Source organism: Panonychus citri, unplaced genomic scaffold, assembly GCF_014898815.1.
Source record: "Panonychus citri isolate SS breed McGregor unplaced genomic scaffold, ASM1489881v1 Contig00140, whole genome shotgun sequence".
Classification (NCBI taxonomy): Eukaryota; Metazoa; Arthropoda; class Arachnida; order Trombidiformes; family Tetranychidae; genus Panonychus; species Panonychus citri.
This window is the reverse complement of record NW_026515545.1, coordinates 2,207,319-2,228,585: the sequence shown is the minus strand read 5'-3', so window position 1 is coordinate 2,228,585 and position 21,267 is coordinate 2,207,319. Positions and strand designations below refer to the sequence as shown.

The following is a 21,267-nucleotide window of genomic DNA, read 5'->3' as shown; positions in this document are numbered from 1 at the left end:
GTTTATTTCTACTCAATTTGAGATCTCGCTGATAGAGAATAGCTCCAGTTCCACAATTAGAGGCATCACAACTGAGCTCGAAGGTGAGATCCCAATCTGGGATTTGGAGAATGGGGTTTTGTGTTATCATTTCAACTAGTTTTAAATAGGCATCATCACACTCTTGGCTCCAGATAAAAGGTTGATCTTTTTTCTTCAAGGAATCCAAAGGTCGAACAATCTTACCATAGTCAGGAATAAATGCACGAAAATGACTTGTAAGTCCGGTGAAGCAACGGAGTGAATGGAGATCCCAAGGTTTTTTCATTGTTTTAACCTTTATAACTGACTCTTCGCGAGTAGTTTTAGTTTGCCCATCGAGCACCCTTCCGAGGAACACAATTGAGCTCTCATTTAGGGAACTCTTTTTTTCATTGATTGTCATCTTGGCTTGATTTAGACGGCTCATAACCATTCCAGTCAGGTAACCACATTCCTCTTCGGAACGACCAGCGATACAGATGTCATCAACATAGACATGAACCTTGCCGCTCGAAGTGAGATCTCCAAGTATTTTCGTTATTGTTCTTTGGAAGATTGCTGGAGAGTTTTTCCAACCAAAGGGTAAGCGAAGCATCTCGTAGTGTCCGAAAGGTAACACGAAAGCGCTATACTTCCTTGTACTTTCAGATAATTTTATTTGCCAGAATCCATCTTTGAGATCTATTTTTGAGAAGTGAGTTGAGCCTCCGAATGAGCTTATAATGTCATCAATTATTGGGAATGGAAATGGGTCAAGTTTGGTGATTTTATTTATGTCTCTGTAGTCTTGACACAACCGATACTCGCCGTTCTCTTTCGGGACGATCACACAAGGGCTAGCATATTCACTTGTTGAGTCACAAATAATGTTGCTCATTTTGAGATCTCTAATCTTTTGCTGAGCCCAAAGGTATCTTTCTCGTGATAACCTGTAAGGTTTTCTTTGCACTATGGTTGAGAGATCAATCTTAAAATCGGACACGTGAAGAGGCTCACATTTCGGCACTTTGAACAGATCAGGGTACTTCTGTTTTGCTGACTCCATTGAGGTCACGATTTGAGGCTCATCGATGGCATTCACTTGAGGGGACACTTTCACAAGAGCGTAACCAAAGGCCTTGAGTCCTGGTTTACCGAGGATTAAATCATAGTTGCACTTATCTAAAACGAATGCCGAGATGTCACATTGAGATTCATCAAGTTTGACCTCAAATTGAGATCTCATTTTTATGTTCACAGAAGAGCCATCAAAACCATGTATAATTTGTGAAGTTTCTTGTTTAGGCAAACCTTGTTCGTCAATAACTTTTGATGAGATCACATTTACTTTGGCACCATTATCTAGTAATGCGATGTAACTTTTCGTTCCAATAGTAACCTGTTTCACATCTTCGTCCTCATATGGAGCTCACCATCACTAATAGAGAAAACATCACCTTTATTGTGAGGTACTTTATCACGATCGTCTCGTTTCTTGTCAGAACGAGGTTTACTATTAGAGTCTCGATTTGAGATCTCATCACTTCTTTTTAGTTTAGTTGGTTTTAAACTGCATAAAGCTTTTCGTAGGTCTTCCTTTGATGAGAGCTCAACTGACACAAGCTGTTTCTGTAGATCATCTGGTAGACCAAGAAGCACAAGGGTAATAAAGTTATTTTCGTTGATATTAGGAAATGCAAGTTGAAGTAGACGTTGTTTTTCATAATAAAATTCGAGTAGGGTTCCTCCGCGGTACTCCCATGATAAAGCTGATTGTGCTTGGGTGACTCTATTTTGCCCAAATGCATCAATAAAGGCTTCTCTCCATTCGAGCCACACGAGTGGGATCTCTTCAATGAGTCTCGAGTTGAACCACTTGAGTGCAACACCTTCTAGACATGACTTAAGATGATTGATCTTTGAGTCATCAGAAGACCATCCATTACAGGTACATGCTTTCTCATAAGAGAGCAACCATGTCTTAGGGTCTTCTTGTTTTCCATTGAACTTTGAGATCTCCATCCGAGCAGATTTATTGGCTAAAGCTGGGATCACGGCATTTTGGAAGGTTTCGAGCATTTTTTGAAATGTTTCCATTTGAAACTGCATCATCTGTTGTAAGCTATTTGTTGAGATCTCAGTTTGAGCACTCACACGTTCTGGGTCTACCATGATGTCTTCGTCATCTTGATTGCTGAGGAACCAGAACTGAACACATCACTTAAATAAGGGCCTGCTTCACTAGCAGACATATACACTGACACTGTTCGTTGACGGGTCATTTCGGTGAGGCAGCCTGAATCGGTGGTTTCTCTTAAGAGTCTCATGTTGAGCCAAATTTTGATGTTCATCTCTAACGAGAGTCCATTCAAACGAGTTGTGAAGACAATATCTTGTAACCAAGATTTCGTCGTCTTTTTTCACAAGAGTGAATTTAAACTTAAAATTATTAGGTGGGATGTCGTTGGGCATCCTGTCGACTGCGCCAAAACTGTGGTGAACTTAATAAAGTAAACTTGAGAGAAGAATATTTTCCACAAAGTGAGAAGTTTTATTGGGTATCAAAAAGTAGTCCTATTGAGTACATTCACTATGAGGTCTCTGAATGAGAGCTCATTTCGAGTTGCATTTTTATACTCTCTTTCGAGGGATAATTTGGTCGATAATTATTCGAGTTCCCAGGGTGAGATCTCAGGTTGAGATCTCAGATTAGGTTCTCAGGATGAGATTAACATAGAAAGGATTAAAAAGGTCAAAAAAGGGTAGAGAGATTAGGATTAGGATTAGGATTAGAATTAATTATCAATGGTGAGATCTCTATTTGAGATCTCATGAGATTTGGTTAGAGGCAAAAAACGAGGTCTCACTACACCCCACTACTTGAACTAATCATCTCGCCTGAGATGAAATTTAACTACGTTACGTATGTGTGCTTGTTGGATGACTCCATCGCGCATGTATTTCACGGTTTTTGGGATCTCATTGAAGGTCACAATTTCGGTTACCTCGAAGGGTCCTTCCGTGATATAACGTTTACCTTGTTTCCCTTTGAAGATCAAAATGTGATCGCTCACTTTGAGATCTCGATTCGAGCTTCGTTTATTTCCATCATAATTTTTCTTCATTTTCTCTCTGTATTGGTTAATTTGTTCCATTGTAAAGGGTTTTTCTGTGAGCTCAATGTTTTCGATGTTGAATTTAAAATCAGCCGGCAAGTAATCACTTCTACCAAAAGCTTTGTAAAATGGGCTGCATCCGATCGCTCTACAATAAGATCGATTATGGTGTTTCGCCGCGAGCTCCACGATCTCACTCCAATTTGAGATCTCAGGATAAAGAGCATAAAATAACTTGATCGATTGTACAAATCTTTCGGCCATTCCATTTGACCATGGACTGTAAGGAGAAACGAGCACCTGTTTGAGATCTCTTTTCGAGACCCAATCTTTAAATAAGTTAGAGGTGAAACAGCAGCCATTGTCTGATATAATTTTCTTAACTGAGTCTATGTAAGGATGGTTCTCGAGAAAGTTGATGACACTCTTAGAATCTTCTTTCATTGCCTTGGCTTGTCCTAGTCTGGTTCCTTCATCAATTAGAACCAAGAAGCTCTTTGTGGTAGCTCGACCTTCGCCTCTTTTTGAGAGCTCACCAAAGTCAAGGTGGATTGTATTCATCATTTCAGTTGAGTGGTTCGGTAATACCAGTAAGTCGGTTCTATTTTTGAATTTTGCTTTTACCTTTTGACAAACTGTGCAGGATCGAACGTATTCAATGATGTCTTTTTTCATGTTGTTCCAAGCGAAACGGGCTGAGATCTTGTGAAAGGTTCGTGAGATACCATCGTGACCACCAGAATAAGGATCGTCGTGATAACTGCTGAGCACCGATTTGATACATTCAGGTGAGATCTCAATTTGAGGTCTCAACTTGGTTTCGATATTGTTAATAGTTACGTTCGGAATGAGCCGCGAAATGGCATCTGCATCTGTTAGTTCTTTCCCAGACTTGTGATTGATTTTCATAGAGAAAGACATTAAAAAGGTTTGCCACCTACCGAGCCTCCCTTTGGGCTCCTTAAGTCCATAAGGAATGTGAGGGCTCGGTGATCGGAATTGACGATGAATTCTCTTCCTTCGAGATATGAGCGAAAGTATTGTATGGCCTTGATTACCGCCAAACATTCTTTATCAGTGGTACAGTAGTTCAATTCATGCGAGTTAAAGGTATACGAGTGGTAACCAATGACTCTGAGCTGTTTATTTCTACTCAATTTGAGATCTCGCTGATAGAGAATAGCTCCAGTTCCACAATTAGAGGCATCACAACTGAGCTCGAAGGTGAGATCCCAATCTGGGATTTGGAGAATGGGGTTTTGTGTTATCATTTCAACTAGTTTTAAATAGGCATCATCACACTCTTGGCTCCAGATAAAAGGTTGATCTTTTTTCTTCAAGGAATCCAAAGGTCGAACAATCTTACCATAGTCAGGAATAAATGCACGAAAATGACTTGTAAGTCCGGTGAAGCAACGGAGTGAATGGAGATCCCAAGGTTTTTTCATTGTTTTAACCTTTATAACTGACTCTTCGCGAGTAGTTTTAGTTTGCCCATCGAGCACCCTTCCGAGGAACACAATTGAGCTCTCATTTAGGGAACTCTTTTTTTCATTGATTGTCATCTTGGCTTGATTTAGACGGCTCATAACCATTCCAGTCAGGTAACCACATTCCTCTTCGGAACGACCAGCGATACAGATGTCATCAACATAGACATGAACCTTGCCGCTCGAAGTGAGATCTCCAAGTATTTTCGTTATTGTTCTTTGGAAGATTGCTGGAGAGTTTTTCCAACCAAAGGGTAAGCGAAGCATCTCGTAGTGTCCGAAAGGTAACACGAAAGCGCTATACTTCCTTGTACTTTCAGATAATTTTATTTGCCAGAATCCATCTTTGAGATCTATTTTTGAGAAGTGAGTTGAGCCTCCGAATGAGCTTATAATGTCATCAATTATTGGGAATGGAAATGGGTCAAGTTTGGTGATTTTATTTATGTCTCTGTAGTCTTGACACAACCGATACTCGCCGTTCTCTTTCGGGACGATCACACAAGGGCTAGCATATTCACTTGTTGAGTCACAAATAATGTTGCTCATTTTGAGATCTCTAATCTTTTGCTGAGCCCAAAGGTATCTTTCTCGTGATAACCTGTAAGGTTTTCTTTGCACTATGGTTGAGAGATCAATCTTAAAATCGGACACGTGAAGAGGCTCACATTTCGGCACTTTGAACAGATCAGGGTACTTCTGTTTTGCTGACTCCATTGAGGTCACGATTTGAGGCTCATCGATGGCATTCACTTGAGGGGACACTTTCACAAGAGCGTAACCAAAGGCCTTGAGTCCTGGTTTACCGAGGATTAAATCATAGTTGCACTTATCTAAAACGAATGCCGAGATGTCACATTGAGATTCATCAAGTTTGACCTCAAATTGAGATCTCATTTTTATGTTCACAGAAGAGCCATCAAAACCATGTATAATTTGTGAAGTTTCTTGTTTAGGCAAACCTTGTTCGTCAATAACTTTTGATGAGATCACATTTACTTTGGCACCATTATCTAGTAATGCGATGTAACTTTTCGTTCCAATAGTAACCTGTTTCACATCTTCGTCCTCATATGGAGGCTCACCATCACTAATAGAGAAAACATCACCTTTATTGTGAGGTACTTTATCACGATCGTCTCGTTTCTTGTCAGAACGAGGTTTACTATTAGAGTCTCGATTTGAGATCTCATCACTTCTTTTTAGTTTAGTTGGTTTTAAACTGCATAAAGCTTTTCGTAGGTCTTCCTTTGATGAGAGCTCAACTGACACAAGCTGTTTCTGTAGATCATCTGGTAGACCAAGAAGCACAAGGGTAATAAAGTTATTTTCGTTGATATTAGGAAATGCAAGTTGAAGTAGACGTTGTTTTTCATAATAAAATTCGAGTAGGGTTCCTCCGCGGTACTCCCATGATAAAGCTGATTGTGCTTGGGTGACTCTATTTTGCCCAAATGCATCAATAAAGGCTTCTCCATTCGAGCCACGAGTGGGATCTCTTCAATGAGTCTCGAGTTGAACCACTTGAGTGCAACACCTTCTAGACATGACTTAAGATGATTGATCTTTGAGTCATCAGAAGACCATCCATTACAGGTACATGCTTTCTCATAAGAGAGCAACCATGTCTTAGGGTCTTCTTGTTTTCCATTGAACTTTGAGATCTCCATCCGAGCAGATTTATTGGCTAAAGCTGGGATCACGGCATTTTGGAAGGTTTCGAGCATTTTTTGAAATGTTTCCATTTGAAACTGCATCATCTGTTGTAAGCTATTTGTTGAGATCTCAGTTTGAGCACTCACACGTTCTGGGTCTACCATGATGTCTTCGTCATCTTGATTGCTGAGGGAACCAGAACTGAACACATCACTTAAATAAGGGCCTGCTTCACTAGCAGACATATACACTGACACTGTTCGTTGACGGGTCATTTCGGTGAGGGCAGCCTGAATCGGTGGTTTCTCTTTAAGAGTCTCATGTTGAGCCAAATTTTGATGTTCATCTCTAACGAGAGTCCATTCAAACGAGTTGTGAAGACAATATCTTGTAACCAAGATTTCGTCGTCTTTTTTCACAAGAGTGAATTTAAACTTAAAATTATTAGGTGGGATGTCGTTGGGCATCCTGTCGACTGCGCCAAAACTGTGGTGAACTTAATAAAGTAAACTTGAGAGAAGAATATTTTCCACAAAGTGAGAAGTTTTATTGGGTATCAAAAAGTAGTCCTATTGAGTACATTCACTATGAGGTCTCTGAATGAGAGCTCATTTCGAGTTGCATTTTTATACTCTCTTTCGAGGGATAATTTGGTCGATAATTATTCGAGTTCCCAGGGTGAGATCTCAGGTTGAGATCTCAGATTAGGTTCTCAGGATGAGATTAACATAGAAAGGATTAAAAAGGTCAAAAAAGGGTAGAGAGATTAGGATTAGGATTAGGATTAGAATTAATTATCAATGGTGAGATCTCTATTTGAGATCTCATGAGATTTGGTTAGAGGCAAAAAACGAGGTCTCACTACAATTAGTATATACACAAAGTCAAAGCTTAAGACAAGATCATCAACAATAACAACAAGAAAGAAAAAACTAATTGTTGGTTAACATTGAAATTGAATAATAAAGAGATAGAGAGATGAGTTAATTAGATGAAGACAAAGGAAAACAACATTAGCTTAATCTTTGTCTATTCAAACAAAACGAGAGATAATTAGATTTAAAGTTGAAGCTCAAGTTGAATAGATTAACAGATAAGCTCTTATAATATTTACAAATTAGTCTTTTGTTTATCATCAAATGACAACAGGATTTAAAGTGAGAGAGAGAGAGAGAGAAAATTACGATGTGATTATTTGTTTATGGAAAAATGATAAATATTGATTATCGTTTTCTTTTTGGGTGATTACAGTTTCCGGGAATTACATTGGCATTGTTGGTAAAAGTGTATCAATCGGATGTAATACAAGCCTATGGGGTGAAAATGCTATTTCCTTGATTCTCTGGTATAAAGGCGCCAAAAATGTACCAATTTATTCAATCGATTCTAGGACAACATCTTTAGCCAATTCTAAGCACATCCAATCAGGATCTCGATATAAATTAAATGTATCAACTCTTCCTCCTCAATTGATTATCGATCCAATAATGGAATCAGATGAAGGTGAATATCGATGTCGAGTTGATTATAAGAATGAACGAACTCAACGTTATGCTACTTTTCTTGAAATTATGGGTAAGTTTTCAATTCGAAAAGCTTTTAATTTATTATTAATATCTTTCTATCTCACTCATTCACTTTCGCTTCATGATTTATAATCTCAAGTGATGAGAAGGAATAAGAAGAAGAAGAAAAAAAAGAAACTCATCTAATCATATTTTGGAAATTATCATCATTATCTTGATGTCAGAACTTTTCATTTCTTTCATGTAATAATAATAACTTCATTCCTCTGAATTATTATTTGAAATGATCTATTTTTCCGATTGGATAGGAAACTATCAATTCATAGACATGTTATATTATATAAGATAGAGAAAAACAAAATGAATTAGAAATCTACTTAATGAATGATTATGATGATAATCATTGAGCCTAAACTAATATTTCAATCATTACAATTTTTATTCACCTTCTTTCAACACACCACACCCAAAGTTTTCTCACCTTACCTTGAGTTTATCACTGAATTTTTGATGGATATAAACTTTACAATAATAAGAAATGAGTATGACAGTGATGATGATAACAAGGTCGATTCTTTTATTGTTATTATAAAATAACTGGACTCTCGTGTTCAGAATGCTAAATGAGAAGGTCAGAGAAAGAGAGAAAGAGAGAGAGAAAGAGAGAGAGAGAGAGAGAGAGAGAGAGAGTTTGTCTTGTGTCTCTGTTGAATTTGAAATAAATGATTAATTGAATAATGAATGAACAACATGAGCTTTGTGACAGTTGACATGATAATAAGATTAAAAAAATATATTAACTAACCAAACTTAAGACAATTACATGTTAATATTAAAACCATGAGTTGATCTGATTAACTCGTCTTGGAATAATAATCAACAATGATATTCAGCTGCTTATTGAATCAACATATTGGTGGAAAATATTAGCATGATAATAAGGATTATGGTTACTGTGGATATCTCTTGATTCAGATTGGATGAAACCACAACAATTTGTGTTAATTGAGTTCGATCATTGATAGATATTGAATTCCTTAATAATCTGAGAAAGTTTCAACTACAATTAACGAACAATAGTTCAGGATAAAAAAAGAGAATAAAAGGAAATCAGATTCTTCCATTTTCTATTATCATCCATTTCTTTATTTCACCAATACTCTCTCAATATCTCGCTCTCTCTCTTTCTCTCTCAGGAGAAAAAAAAAGATTCTGAAAACAAAGTGGAAACATTTTCTAAATCAAGACGATTGACCATTAGTATCACTGTAATCACAGCATAGTAACAACTTATAATGTTATTAGACTGATAACTTGAAGCCCAATGACCAGTCGAATGGACAAGAGTTTTTTTTGTTCAGTTTGAAAGAAGACATAAGTTTCATTGGTGTTTTTTTCACCATTGTGAGTACTTGTTGTTGGGTGGAACAGATTCTGAAACTGATAATGTTAATGATGATGAGGATCATCATATTGTTAGATTTTCTCTCTCTTCTTTTATATATAAATGATCTCACCCTCTCCCCTTCTCTCTCTTTCTCTCTCACATCTTAAAGACCTATGAAGCCATCAAATTGATTGATACCCATCATTTTGCTGGTGAGAATTGCGAAAAGATTGAAACTGAATCTTCTTATATACTTGAAGGGAAAAGATTTAACAAATTGACAAGTTACATCAAACTGAGAGAATGTTAGTAAGAAAGTGCTTCTCTCTCTCTCACTCACTTTTTCTGTGTAAATTCAGTCCTTCTGGTCAACTCTCTGAGGCTCATGATGGTGGTGGTAGTGTGATGGTCATCACATTTATTGCCATTATCAACACTCAATGGCTCTGATTATTTCTCACTTATTTCCTCTTACTTTTTTTCCTTTTGCTTCATCAAAATCAGCTTTTCTTTTTTTTATATTATTAACATGGTGAAGAATCATCTTGACCATTCAAGTTTCACCATAATGATTCCTGATGCTAATAATGATAACAATGAAATGATGATGATGATCACCATCAGAATAATCTAATACAGAGACTCAGATTCTATCGCTCTCCCTTTACCTTTATTGATAATTTAAAAAATCCTAAGAAGATCAACTTTTTTTTTGCTCAATAGCGTTGAAATCGTATTAAAGTTCACATTAATGTTCCCTGTCTCCTGAATCCCCTGATAGAAAACCGATCAATGTATCAGAATTGGGATTCTATCTATTCCTTTGATGTTTTGATTATAATTTATTATCAACTAAATCGCCAGCATGATGATGATTAATCATTGAAATTAATTGAACTTTAATTGTTATGATAAAAAAAGTTACTACTTTTTATATAACTGTTTATGTTTGTAAATAGTTTTGACCAATTAAATTAATTTGAATTTTCAATTTACCTCAAATTGAAGTTTAATCATTTGAAAAGAAACTTTCTCTCTCTCTCTCTCTCTCTCTCTACAATTAGTTAATTATATGGATAAACTTTTAGTGTTCAATTTCAATTGCGTGTTCAATCAGCATCATTCAATTGGAGAAATTTTAATTCAATCAAGTTAATAAACAATTACAATTAAATGATAGTTTCGTTTTTTTCTGGTGAACAATTTAAATGAAAATTAAACATCAATGATTATAATCAAAGTTAATTCTTGCGTCAATGTTTATCATTAACTCTGATTCTGTTTGATTGTTCAATTGATTGAATTATGATAAAGATTCAATTTAAAATGATCATTTTTTTACCTACAATTTATCTTGATTTTTTAATCGGATTTTTGTATTATGATTACTGCAAATATCCAAGTGATTAGATAATAAATTGAAATCAATCAATGAATTAATCTATCATCTGATATAACCTGAAACTAAATCATGAAATTAGTGTGACAATTAAAGAGGGACAAAGCAATGAACTAATCACCATTGAGTTTAACTTGATGGTTATGGGAACAGTTAGTTAAACGATTGTTCATCTTTTGAAACAATTATTTAGCCAATTGATTAAGATTGTAAGACAATTAAGAATAGGAATTAAACGATGAGGTGAACATTTTGTCTCCTTGTCTTCATTTTCAGGGGAGAAAGATTAATCTCATGAGGAGTAACGATAGATAATCAAAGGTCTAGAATATCAAAGGTAAGAAGAGGGGGGAAAATAAGCAAAAAGAATCAAATTATCTGCGAATCAGCAGAAAAGTTACCATGATAAAAATGATTGTTATTCTGTAGCATTATCATGAAAACGAAAATGAACAATTCATGATGATGATGATCATCATTTGTTTGTATTTTTGAGGGTCAACGGTGAGCACAAACACCTTGACCAATCACCTATTAGCTTTTTGCTTTGTTTTTTTTCGAGACAAAAAAAGACAACAACATTGCCAGAGAATTGAGTTGATAAGTCATTTTGTAAGGGAAACGCTTCGATCGGCTTCTTTCCCCCTTAATTATTTCTCTCCATCAACAATCAATTAATTATTATATTTGTTTATCCCGCTTAATCTCTGTAACCAATCATCTCTTTCTTTACCTGCATAAATACCTATGCTATTTCCTTTTCCACATCAGTTGAAAATAGTTGTTACTACTCATCTTTGTATTAATCTCTCAATCAGGTTATGTTAATGTCTAACCTTTAACTTACTCAAGTTAACTCTCTCTTCCCCAATCTCTCAACTTCCGTTTCCATGTTATAAATCTCAAAGTGTTACTTACTTCAATAAACAATTTCCTAATTAACTAAATCGTTACTCAATTGCTCTTGCTAATTAGCTAAGAGGGATATTAGGGTAATTTACTTTAAACCCTCTCACTAATTGCTAGGATTGCAGTTCGATCATTTCGGTGCATTTTTGTAAGGGTGCCTGTACCTCATCCCCGTGAATTAATTAGACCTTACAAATGGTGGAGATCCCTCATTACTTAAACGAGTAATAACTTCAGAGAGTAGTGGTAATCATTATCTTGTCTGAAGGTAATCGTGAAAAGTGTGTTCCTTTTACACGTGTTACTAGCTCTGAGTGTGTTCTTTCCCTATGTGTGCTTTTTAGCAACAATTAGTAACAATTTAACAAAGTGGAGCTTTCGTCCTCATCTTCAATAGAATCAAAATTCTTCACATCATTCGATTCGAGAATTTATTCATCATTAAGAACAGCATTTTCTGTTCCAAACCTCAACACATCTTTAGTTGAATTTTTTCACGAAAACAAAAGAGTTAACGTGCACGATTGGACATTCAGTGATTCAATCATGTCTGAAGAAACAATTACGGTTGGCGCTTATATCAACGACGAGAATAATCGTCAAAAGCTCTGTGAAATTTATGGACTTAAATATTCAGTCCAAGGTAAAGCCTATGTCACCAAGGTCATTCGCGAGGCTATGACCACACAAGCCTTTATTTGTGGTTCCCTTTTATCCTATTCATCACCCATCGATAAAAATCATCAATTCGACCCTAAATTCCTCGATTGCCCTGAAATTCACCACCGATTGAGAAGCGCTGGTATTACCGAAGAGAATCTTCGAAAATTAATCAAAGAGGAAGTCATCGATGAAGGTAAGAATCTCTCTGAAGATTATCTAAAAGAACTTGAGTTCACATCTATGCAAATCAGAAGGTATTTTGAGTGTTTCCCTCAGAATGATGATCATGATGAAGCTTTAGTCGATGACATTGTCAATGACGAGCCTCATGATTATCATTCTCCACTCCCAAATAACCACAAACAGAAAACCAACCCTCAGACTCCAATCAATTCCAATCAAATGTTTAATTTCACTCCTCAATTTTTTCAGCAAATGTTCAGATCTAATTCACCATCGATTCTTGATGGATTTAAATTCAAATCAGTAATTGAAGAATACATTGAAAAAGGGTCACTGACTTTTTGCCAATGGTTAAACAAACTAGAGAGAAGAGTTTCTCTTCTAGAATTATCTGATCACCTTGCTATTAAAACTCTCTGTGCACAAGTAACTGATGATATTCATAAAGCTATTGATGAAATTCTCAGAAACAATCCTAACATTTCTTTTGCTAATTTAGTTAAACGTGTTCGTGAAAGCTTCGTAGGCGAAAGAGAAGTAGCTGAAGCGACTGAAAAATTGTTCAATAAGAAATTCACGAAAGGCATCAATCCAAGTGATTATGTCTTCGAATTAACAGAAGCAGCTAGGTTAGTGATACCTAAGATTCCAGATAAAGGAATCATCTTTTTAATTCTCCATTTGCTTCCAAATGAATTGAGCTTCTCTTTGAGACACAATTCAAATGTAAACACGTTGGATAAATTAACTAAATTTTTAATCATTTATAGCAATAAGATAAAGGATAGCTCTTGCGATGAAAATTATGTTCCAAGTCCAACTAATCGTCGACAGAATCAAGGTAACAATAACAATAGAAAATCCAATGGATTTAACTCCAATTTCACTCCCAGTAAAGATAATTCTAATCGATCCCAGCGATCAAATCAATCCAATTCACCTAATTCTAGAGGTAAATCTCTGTCGTACAATCAAGATCAGAACAGTTCATCATCACCTAATAATTCAAGATCGTCTAGAGGTCGATCAAGTAATTATAGAGGACGAGGAAGGTCAAACAATCAGCAATCTAATCGACCTCCAAATCAACAGTCAAATCAGCAACAATCCACAAATTACAGTAACAATGAGAATAACAATAACAGTAACACAAGCAATAATAGTAATTATTGTTCTTTATGTACTAGTTACGGTCATTCGACAGCAAATTGTCAGGCTAGAGTAGCCGCTGAAAATTCAACAAATTGTATGATACAAGCTGTCAACAATCAAATCAATATGAGACCGAGAGTAACAATTAACATTGATCACCATGAAATAGCCAATATTGAAGCTCTTCTTGATTCCGGCTCAGGCTCAACTTTCATGCGAAAAGATTTAGCAATTAGATTGCAAATTCCTATTTATCAGAGTCACCATGAGTTTCTAGGGTTGTCAGGAAGAAATAAACCTGTGAGAGCGGTAGGTGTTACACAATTGGTTTTTAAAGTAGAAAATCCAATCAAATTGGATCCATTAAGAGTTTTTGTCCTTGAGGAGTTACCATTTGAAATGATACTTGGTAAAAATTTCTGGTTCTGGTCTAACACAGCACTGGAAGCTGACCCGGTGAAAGGTTGGAAACCAACCAGATCTGGTAAAAATCTCAGAATTACTCTGAAGATTCCCGGACCTGAATGTTTTCATCACCTTTTCACAACTCAATTCCCAAGAATCTATGGACCCGCCCGTAATTACCCACCTAACTGCAGACAAATTCGCTCACAGTCCACAACTTCGACCTCACATTCAACCTCAAACTCACCTTCACAACAAAATCAATCAACTACAAATCATCAACAAATAAATCATTCAACAATTAATCAACAATCATCACCTTCCAGCTACAATCAACCTACAAGTCACAATCATCCAAATCAATTTAATCATCAACAATTAAATTCTTCTTCTTCTTCAACTTTTAATCACAATTTAATCTTTCCACATCAATCAACTTTTAATCAATCGCCTTATAATCAGCAATCAATTAATTTTAATCAACAATCAAGCCATTTTAATCAGCATGATAATCATGTCCTCCTTTCAGATGAACAATATCTTCATGAAATTAAAAAAGCCAAATTAGACACAAGACGAGATGAATTTCCTTCGGAAATTTCAAATTTACAATCAACATTAATTAAAGGCATCTCATCAAATTTAAATCAGCATCAAAAATCAACAATGGTTGATTTTCTTAACAAATTTAAATCGGTTTTCTCAACTCACAAATACGACCTGGGTTGTATTCCAGCCGAAACAGTCAATATTAAAATCGATATTGGAAGTCATTCTATTCCAAAATGTAACCCTTATCGACTTGGTCCAAAGAAGAGGGAAATTCTGGACAAGAAGATAACTGAACTAATTCAGAACAACATCATTGAACCATCTAATTCCTGTGGTGGTTCCCCTGCATTTCTAGTCGAAAAACCTGGTGGTAAAGACTATCGTTTGGTTACATCATTTAAAGAACTGAATTCTATCATGAAAACAAGAAGCTACCCAATGCCCAACATTGATGATCATATTCAAGCTTTGGCAGGCTATGAATATTTCATCACCATCGATTTTGCTCAAGGATTTCATCAAATCCAATTAAATCCTTCGGAAAGAGAAAAAGTCGCTCTTGTTACCGAAATGGGTAAATTTCAATATGTGAGATTACCCATGGGATTAGCTGATTCCCCTGCCTATTTTCAACAATTCGTAAATTCTGTCTTTGGTAATCTTCTCTACAAAGCTTGTTTAGCATATATTGATGACATTGTCATTTTTGGAAAAACGTTTGATGAATTAATCGCAAATGCTAATTCCGTTTTTTCCCGAATAAAAGATATTGGTTTAAAAGTTCAGCCTGATAAGTGTAAATGGGGACATAAAGAAGTAAAATTCTTAGGTCATATTATCAGCGGAAATTCAGTTCGACCGGATCCTGAGAAAATCCAGCGTCTCAGGGAATTTCAACCTCCCAAAAATGTCAAGGGACTTCAAAGTCAACTGGGACTTTTTAATTATCTATCGAAATTTATCCCTAATTACTCAACTGTTGCTTCGATTCTGTTCGAGTTATGTTCTAAGAAGAACAAAGGTAAATTTAATTGGGATAAACATCATCAAAAGGCTTGGCAACACATCAAAGATTCATTGATAAAAGATTGTTTACTTTCTCAATTCAAACCTGAAGCTCAACATAAATTGATGGTTGATGCTTCATCTATTGCTGTTGGCGGGATTCTCCTTCAATTAGAAAACAATGAATGGAGAGCAGTTTCTTATTTTGGACAGAAACTTGCAAAATATCAACTGGCTTATACGATAACGGAGAAAGAGTGTTTGGCCGTTATCGTTGCAGTTAATAAATATTCTCATTATCTAAGTGGAAAAAGTTTCACGATCGTTTCCGATCATTGTGCACTTTGTGCTTTACCGAAAATTAATTTTAAATGTGCACGATTGCACCGATGGGCCTCACTAATGTCACAATACGACTACAAGATCGAGTATAGTAAAGGAGATACTCATCCAGCTGATTGCTTCTCACGTTCAAGTGAATGGCGCCATAAGAAAATCGGTGAAATAAATGAAGAAGACTATTACAAATATCTATTATTTGCTTTTGAGGAAAATTGCCAAGTGATGTACAATGATTGTCATCAATCTCCTCACAATTTAATTCATAATTCTAACTGGATGGATAGGGATGATTCATTAATCAAAAATTTCGATTGTGACGACATTGAAATGATTAAGGATGAAAATAAACATCAATGGATTTTATTTTCGAAACAATTGGCGGAAGAAATTGGAGAGAAAATGGGACAACCTGAGATTATTGACGATAAATTAGTTTCTAAATTTATCGCAACTGGTGATCAAAAATTCAAAGTTGATGATGATTTTAACGATTCGAGCGAAATTAAAAAGCATCAATCGAAAGACAATTATGTCAAACAAACAATTCGACAGCTATCAAAAGGTTATCTAACCAAGCATTTTGTCATGAAGCATGGGCTTCTTCAAAGAAAATTAACTAATAACAATTTGGCAATTGTTCTTCCTGCTTCTCTACAAGAAAAAGTTTTTAGTGCTTTGCACACGGAATCAATCGGAGGTCATTTTGGGTATAAATCTACTTCGAAACGAATGAAAGAACTATTCTGGTTTCCTCAAATGGACGAATGGTTAAAATCGAAAATTGCTAATTGCGATACTTGTTTATCTTTTAAACATCCCACAACAAACAATCATCGACCTCATCAAATGCCGATTCCAACTCAACCATTAGAACGATTACAAATCGACATCGTCGGAAAATTTCATCCGTCATCTCAAAGAAATGAATATTTATTCACAGCTGTCGACTATTTCACTAAATATGTATTCGCTCAACCTTACAGGAATCAAAAGGAGAACGAAGCAATTAAGTTTGTTAAATATATTATTCAATTTATCGGGCATCCTAAAGTTATTCAAGTGGATAATGGACCCTGTTTTAGATCAAATGGATTTAAAGAATTTTGTGAGCAACAAAAAATTAAATTACAATTTACAACTCCTTATCGACCTCAATCGAACGGATTGATCGAAAGGTTAAACGGTATTTTGGGAAACCGTATCAACATGTTTACAGTTATACCAAAAGATTGGGACAAGTGGATAACTGAACATGTTCTAAGTTACAATTCTGCTCATTCAGAAAATTTACAAACTTCTCCTTATTATCTGTTGTTTGGAAAATTACCAAACACTCCGCTACTCAATGAATTAGAAATTCAGCCTACGCAATCAAATCATGAGGAACTTCAACAATTAAGAAATGATCATTATCAGAGAATGATCGCTAATCAACAGAATCGACTTGATTTAATTGAACCTCAACCTTTACCATTTAAAGTAGGTGACAGAGTTAAAGTTTCTGTTAAAATTCAGAACAAATTAAGAGGAAAGAAATTAACTGCTCCTTACAAAGGAGATTATATTGTTATTGAAACTTATGATTCTGCGGCCTTAATTGTGGGACTAAAAGGTCCAGCATTTAAAGTTAATTATGAAAATTTAAAACTAGCAGGTGAAAGATCTGAGATAACTGATTTAACTGATCAATCAGCTGATGTTTTGACAACATCAGAAAACACAGAATAAGTTAATTGTTCAATTAATTGTCATAATTAACTTAAGTGAACTTCCTATCAGTATCAAACATTTCTTCTTTCTAATCATCAGAAATTAAAATTTTAATTTCTGCTTTCATTCAATCTCACTTTCTCCTCTCATAATTAAAAGATAGATATTCCCTTTCATTTCATTGATAACCAAAGTAAATTACCCTAATTATCAATGTTCAGATAGCAGTGGTCACAAATTAGATTTGATCAAAAAGTAAATTACCCTTTGATCAATCATTCACAAAAATTTAAAGTTAATTCAGTTCAGAGTAAATTACCCTGATATCTGACTGATCAATTTAAATTTTAATGAATCAATTAATTGATTCAAGCCCTTTACCAATCCCTTGATTTGTTGTTTTTCTTTCTCCTCCTTTGGTGGAATAAATCAAAACTTCGCCATTGATAATCAATCAGATCCATTGAGATAATTCCCTTTAACGAAATAAAATATAAAAATTAATTAATTTAAATGATAATTAAAAAGAAAATTAGGAAAATTTGATTTAAGTAACACTTGGATCATTGATTCGATTTTAATTAGAAAGAAAATCATCTTTCAGATGATAGTCTCGAGCTAATCTTCGCTGAGATTAAGATTTTAATTAACCAACAAATCAATTGTTTTAACTAATCAAATTGACCACAAGTATCCAAAGTAAATTACCCTGGTCCTTGTGTCCAGTAATATTGATACATTTAACAATTTCGCTATCTAATCTAAATCTATCTTCTCTCTTTCGTTCTCTCATTCTTAATATTTATTAATCAATTGATTATCTCTCTCTCTCTCCTTCTTAATTAGAAGAATCTTGTTTACCAAAGTAAATTACCCTAGTAAACAAGTTAATGATTTCGATCAATGATCATAAGTTTAAACAAATCAAATTTCTGAGAGCAATTTAAATTCAATTGAAACAATAGAGACAAGAGATTTTGACCATTTGGTCAATTCAAACTAATTAAAAAGATCAACTTATCTTTAGCTTTCCTCCATTTTGGTTCCCACGATAAGAAAAATTCGTCACCAACATGAAAACAAAAAGAAACAAAGAAAGCATTTAATTCATATTCAATTTTAAATTAAGATTTCAAATTAATCTAAATACATTAATTACCTTTTTCTGTCGATTCTCCTTCTCTAATTAATCAATTAGTTCCTCGTAATTAAAACAATTACCTTTAAAATAGAAGAAAAGAAAAAGCTTTAGTATTGTAAACGGTCAAAGTAAATTACCCTGAACCGAAATTACAAACACCAAATTCTGATTGATTAATCAACGTAATTAATGGGAAACAATCAATTGATTAACTCACAAAAGTAAATTACCCTTGTTAAGTTAATCAAATTAATCAAATTTAAACAATTAAAACAAAAGAAATTACAAATTTCAACTTACCTTCTGATGCATATGTGAACGGGGTTCCAATTGAAAATTTCTCACGGAGATTCTGAAAAAACTATTCAGTCGATTTTCATGATTAAAACACCATCAGAATAAGCACATCTTAAATATCAAAATTGATATAAATTAACAATTTAAAAAATTAATTAACTAATTAATTAAATTAATTAATTAAGAGAAGAGACAAAAGTAAATTACCCTTGACTCTTCAATTAACCAACAGATTGCGCTTGCGCACAAACAAGTTCTCTTTCTCTTTCTCTGTCTTTTTCTCTTTTCCGTTTCCCTCCAAAAGAAAATTCTATTCTATTTTTCTCCCTTTCTCTTCTCTTTCTTTTCTCTGTCTATTTCTCTGTCTAAAAAGACAATGTCCATTTTCTATTCTCTTTAAGGAAGAAGAGTTAAAAATGTTAATTTCTTCAAAGTGTCAACATGTTTTCACTTTCTCTTTGTTTCTTCAATCAAATCAACAATTAATTAATTATTTTTTCGTTTAATTTAGTAAGTTAAAGGTAGATATTAGGGTAATTTACTCTAAACTACCTTAACTTAAACAAAATTTATTCAATTTAAATTAGTTTAATTAGAAAGTGTGACCAAAGTAAATTACCCTGGTCAACACGTTGTCTTAAAGTGATGTGTGTTAATTTTGATTTGATTTCTTCAATCTTCCTTCATTTTCTTGAAGAAAATGCAACAATTAGTTAATTGTTTCAACAAAATCTCAACAATAATCAACAATTAGATTAAATTGTAAATTTTTTTCCTTTTCCATTCCTTTCCCAACAATAACCTTCGCTCAAAGTCAAAGTAGATATTGGGGTAATTTACTTCAAACTACTTTGTTAACTCTTATCCTATCCCAGTTAATTGTTAAATTAGGGTAATTTACTTTATACAACAATTAACTTTTCCTCAATCCAACTTTAATTGTCAACCACAAATAAAGTGCAAGTGTTAATTACCTGTGAACCCTTGGTGACATTGGTTGGATTCGTGCTGTTAAATTTTGGATAAATTTAAATGGATAAAATGGATAAGCAGTTGTCATCAGAAATGGAAACTGATGAAGGTAATGAAAATATTGGAGGTAATGAATTTATAAAGGAGTTGGATGGTGAACAATTCAAGAAATTCATCAAATTAAAAGTTCTAAAAGTTTACGGTGAAATAACTGAACGTCAATTCTCAGTTTCATTCGATAAGGTATCAGTTCAACCCGGATTTACAGTGGATAAGGTCAGTGGTGATCAACGATCTTACATTTGTATTCTATGTGATCAAATAGCACGAGTTCCGATGAAATGTATGGACTGTACCTTCTTCTATTGTCGTACCTGTGCTCGTTTTCTTCATATTCTTTCTCAAGCAATTAAAAATCAACCTCTTACCAAGAATATTAATGAAGAAAAAATGGGAAATAAGCAATTTCTATGTCAATTTAATATTTGCGGAGATAATGGATTCTCCAAATTCGAGCCTTTAGCCGAAGACGAACGACAATTAATCACCAGTTATAAAGTAAATTGTATATATTCAAATTGTAAAGAAAATGGTGATTACGTTACAATTAGTAACCATTGTAAAAATTGTAAACAATCAAACAACAAATTTAAATTCGATTGTTCCAATGTGGCCGATACTTTTCTTCTCGACGATGAAACAATTAATGAAAATCCGAGCGATTTATATTTCATCGATCAAATTGGTCAAGAAAATTTCACCGAAGAAGATATTCAAGCTGCTTTTAAAGAGCAAGCAAATTCATCATTGAGAAATTTATTCAGTGATCCTGAACAATCAACATTATCAGATTCATCATCATCATCTAAACGCTCATCTGATACCGAATCAAATATTCCATCGAAAAAGAAATTAACTCCTTCCGAATATCTTCAAAGAAAATCTAAATCTAAAATTCAAAAACAAGTAGAACAATTAACAATTAATCAACAATCAATTTCACCAACTCCTTCATCTTCAACTACAACTACAACTACAGCCTCAACAATTAAAGAACCAATTTCAGCAGCAGATCTTTTCATTCAGCTGACTTCATTTGAATTATTATTAGAAAATTAGGTTCACCTTTACCTGTTATTACTCCTTCATCAGATAAACAAAAACTCCCAAAGAAACTGAAACAATTAAACAGATTAATTCATCTCCTTCCGCATCACCAACTCATGAACCAGAGATACCATGGGATATAATTGAAGCATCAAGAGCATTAAAATCTCAAGCTAATCAACGTCGTCGTGCCAATAAAATGCTTGAAAACGAGGTGAATTAACTCCGTAATTCCACCTCCCAAACCTTTTACCT

General features: G+C 34.4%; 1 protein-coding gene across 1 annotated transcript in view; it reads left to right on the top strand.

The window, feature by feature from the left end:
- Positions 1-21,267, top strand: part of LOC128394595 (hemicentin-1-like) — a 76,077-nt gene that overhangs the window by 8,545 nt on the left and 46,265 nt on the right. Inside the window, exon 3 of the mRNA XM_053354935.1 lies at positions 7,514-7,837. Coding sequence (XP_053210910.1) covers positions 7,514-7,837 — 324 coding nt within the window. The remainder of the gene's footprint in view (positions 1-7,513; positions 7,838-21,267) is intronic.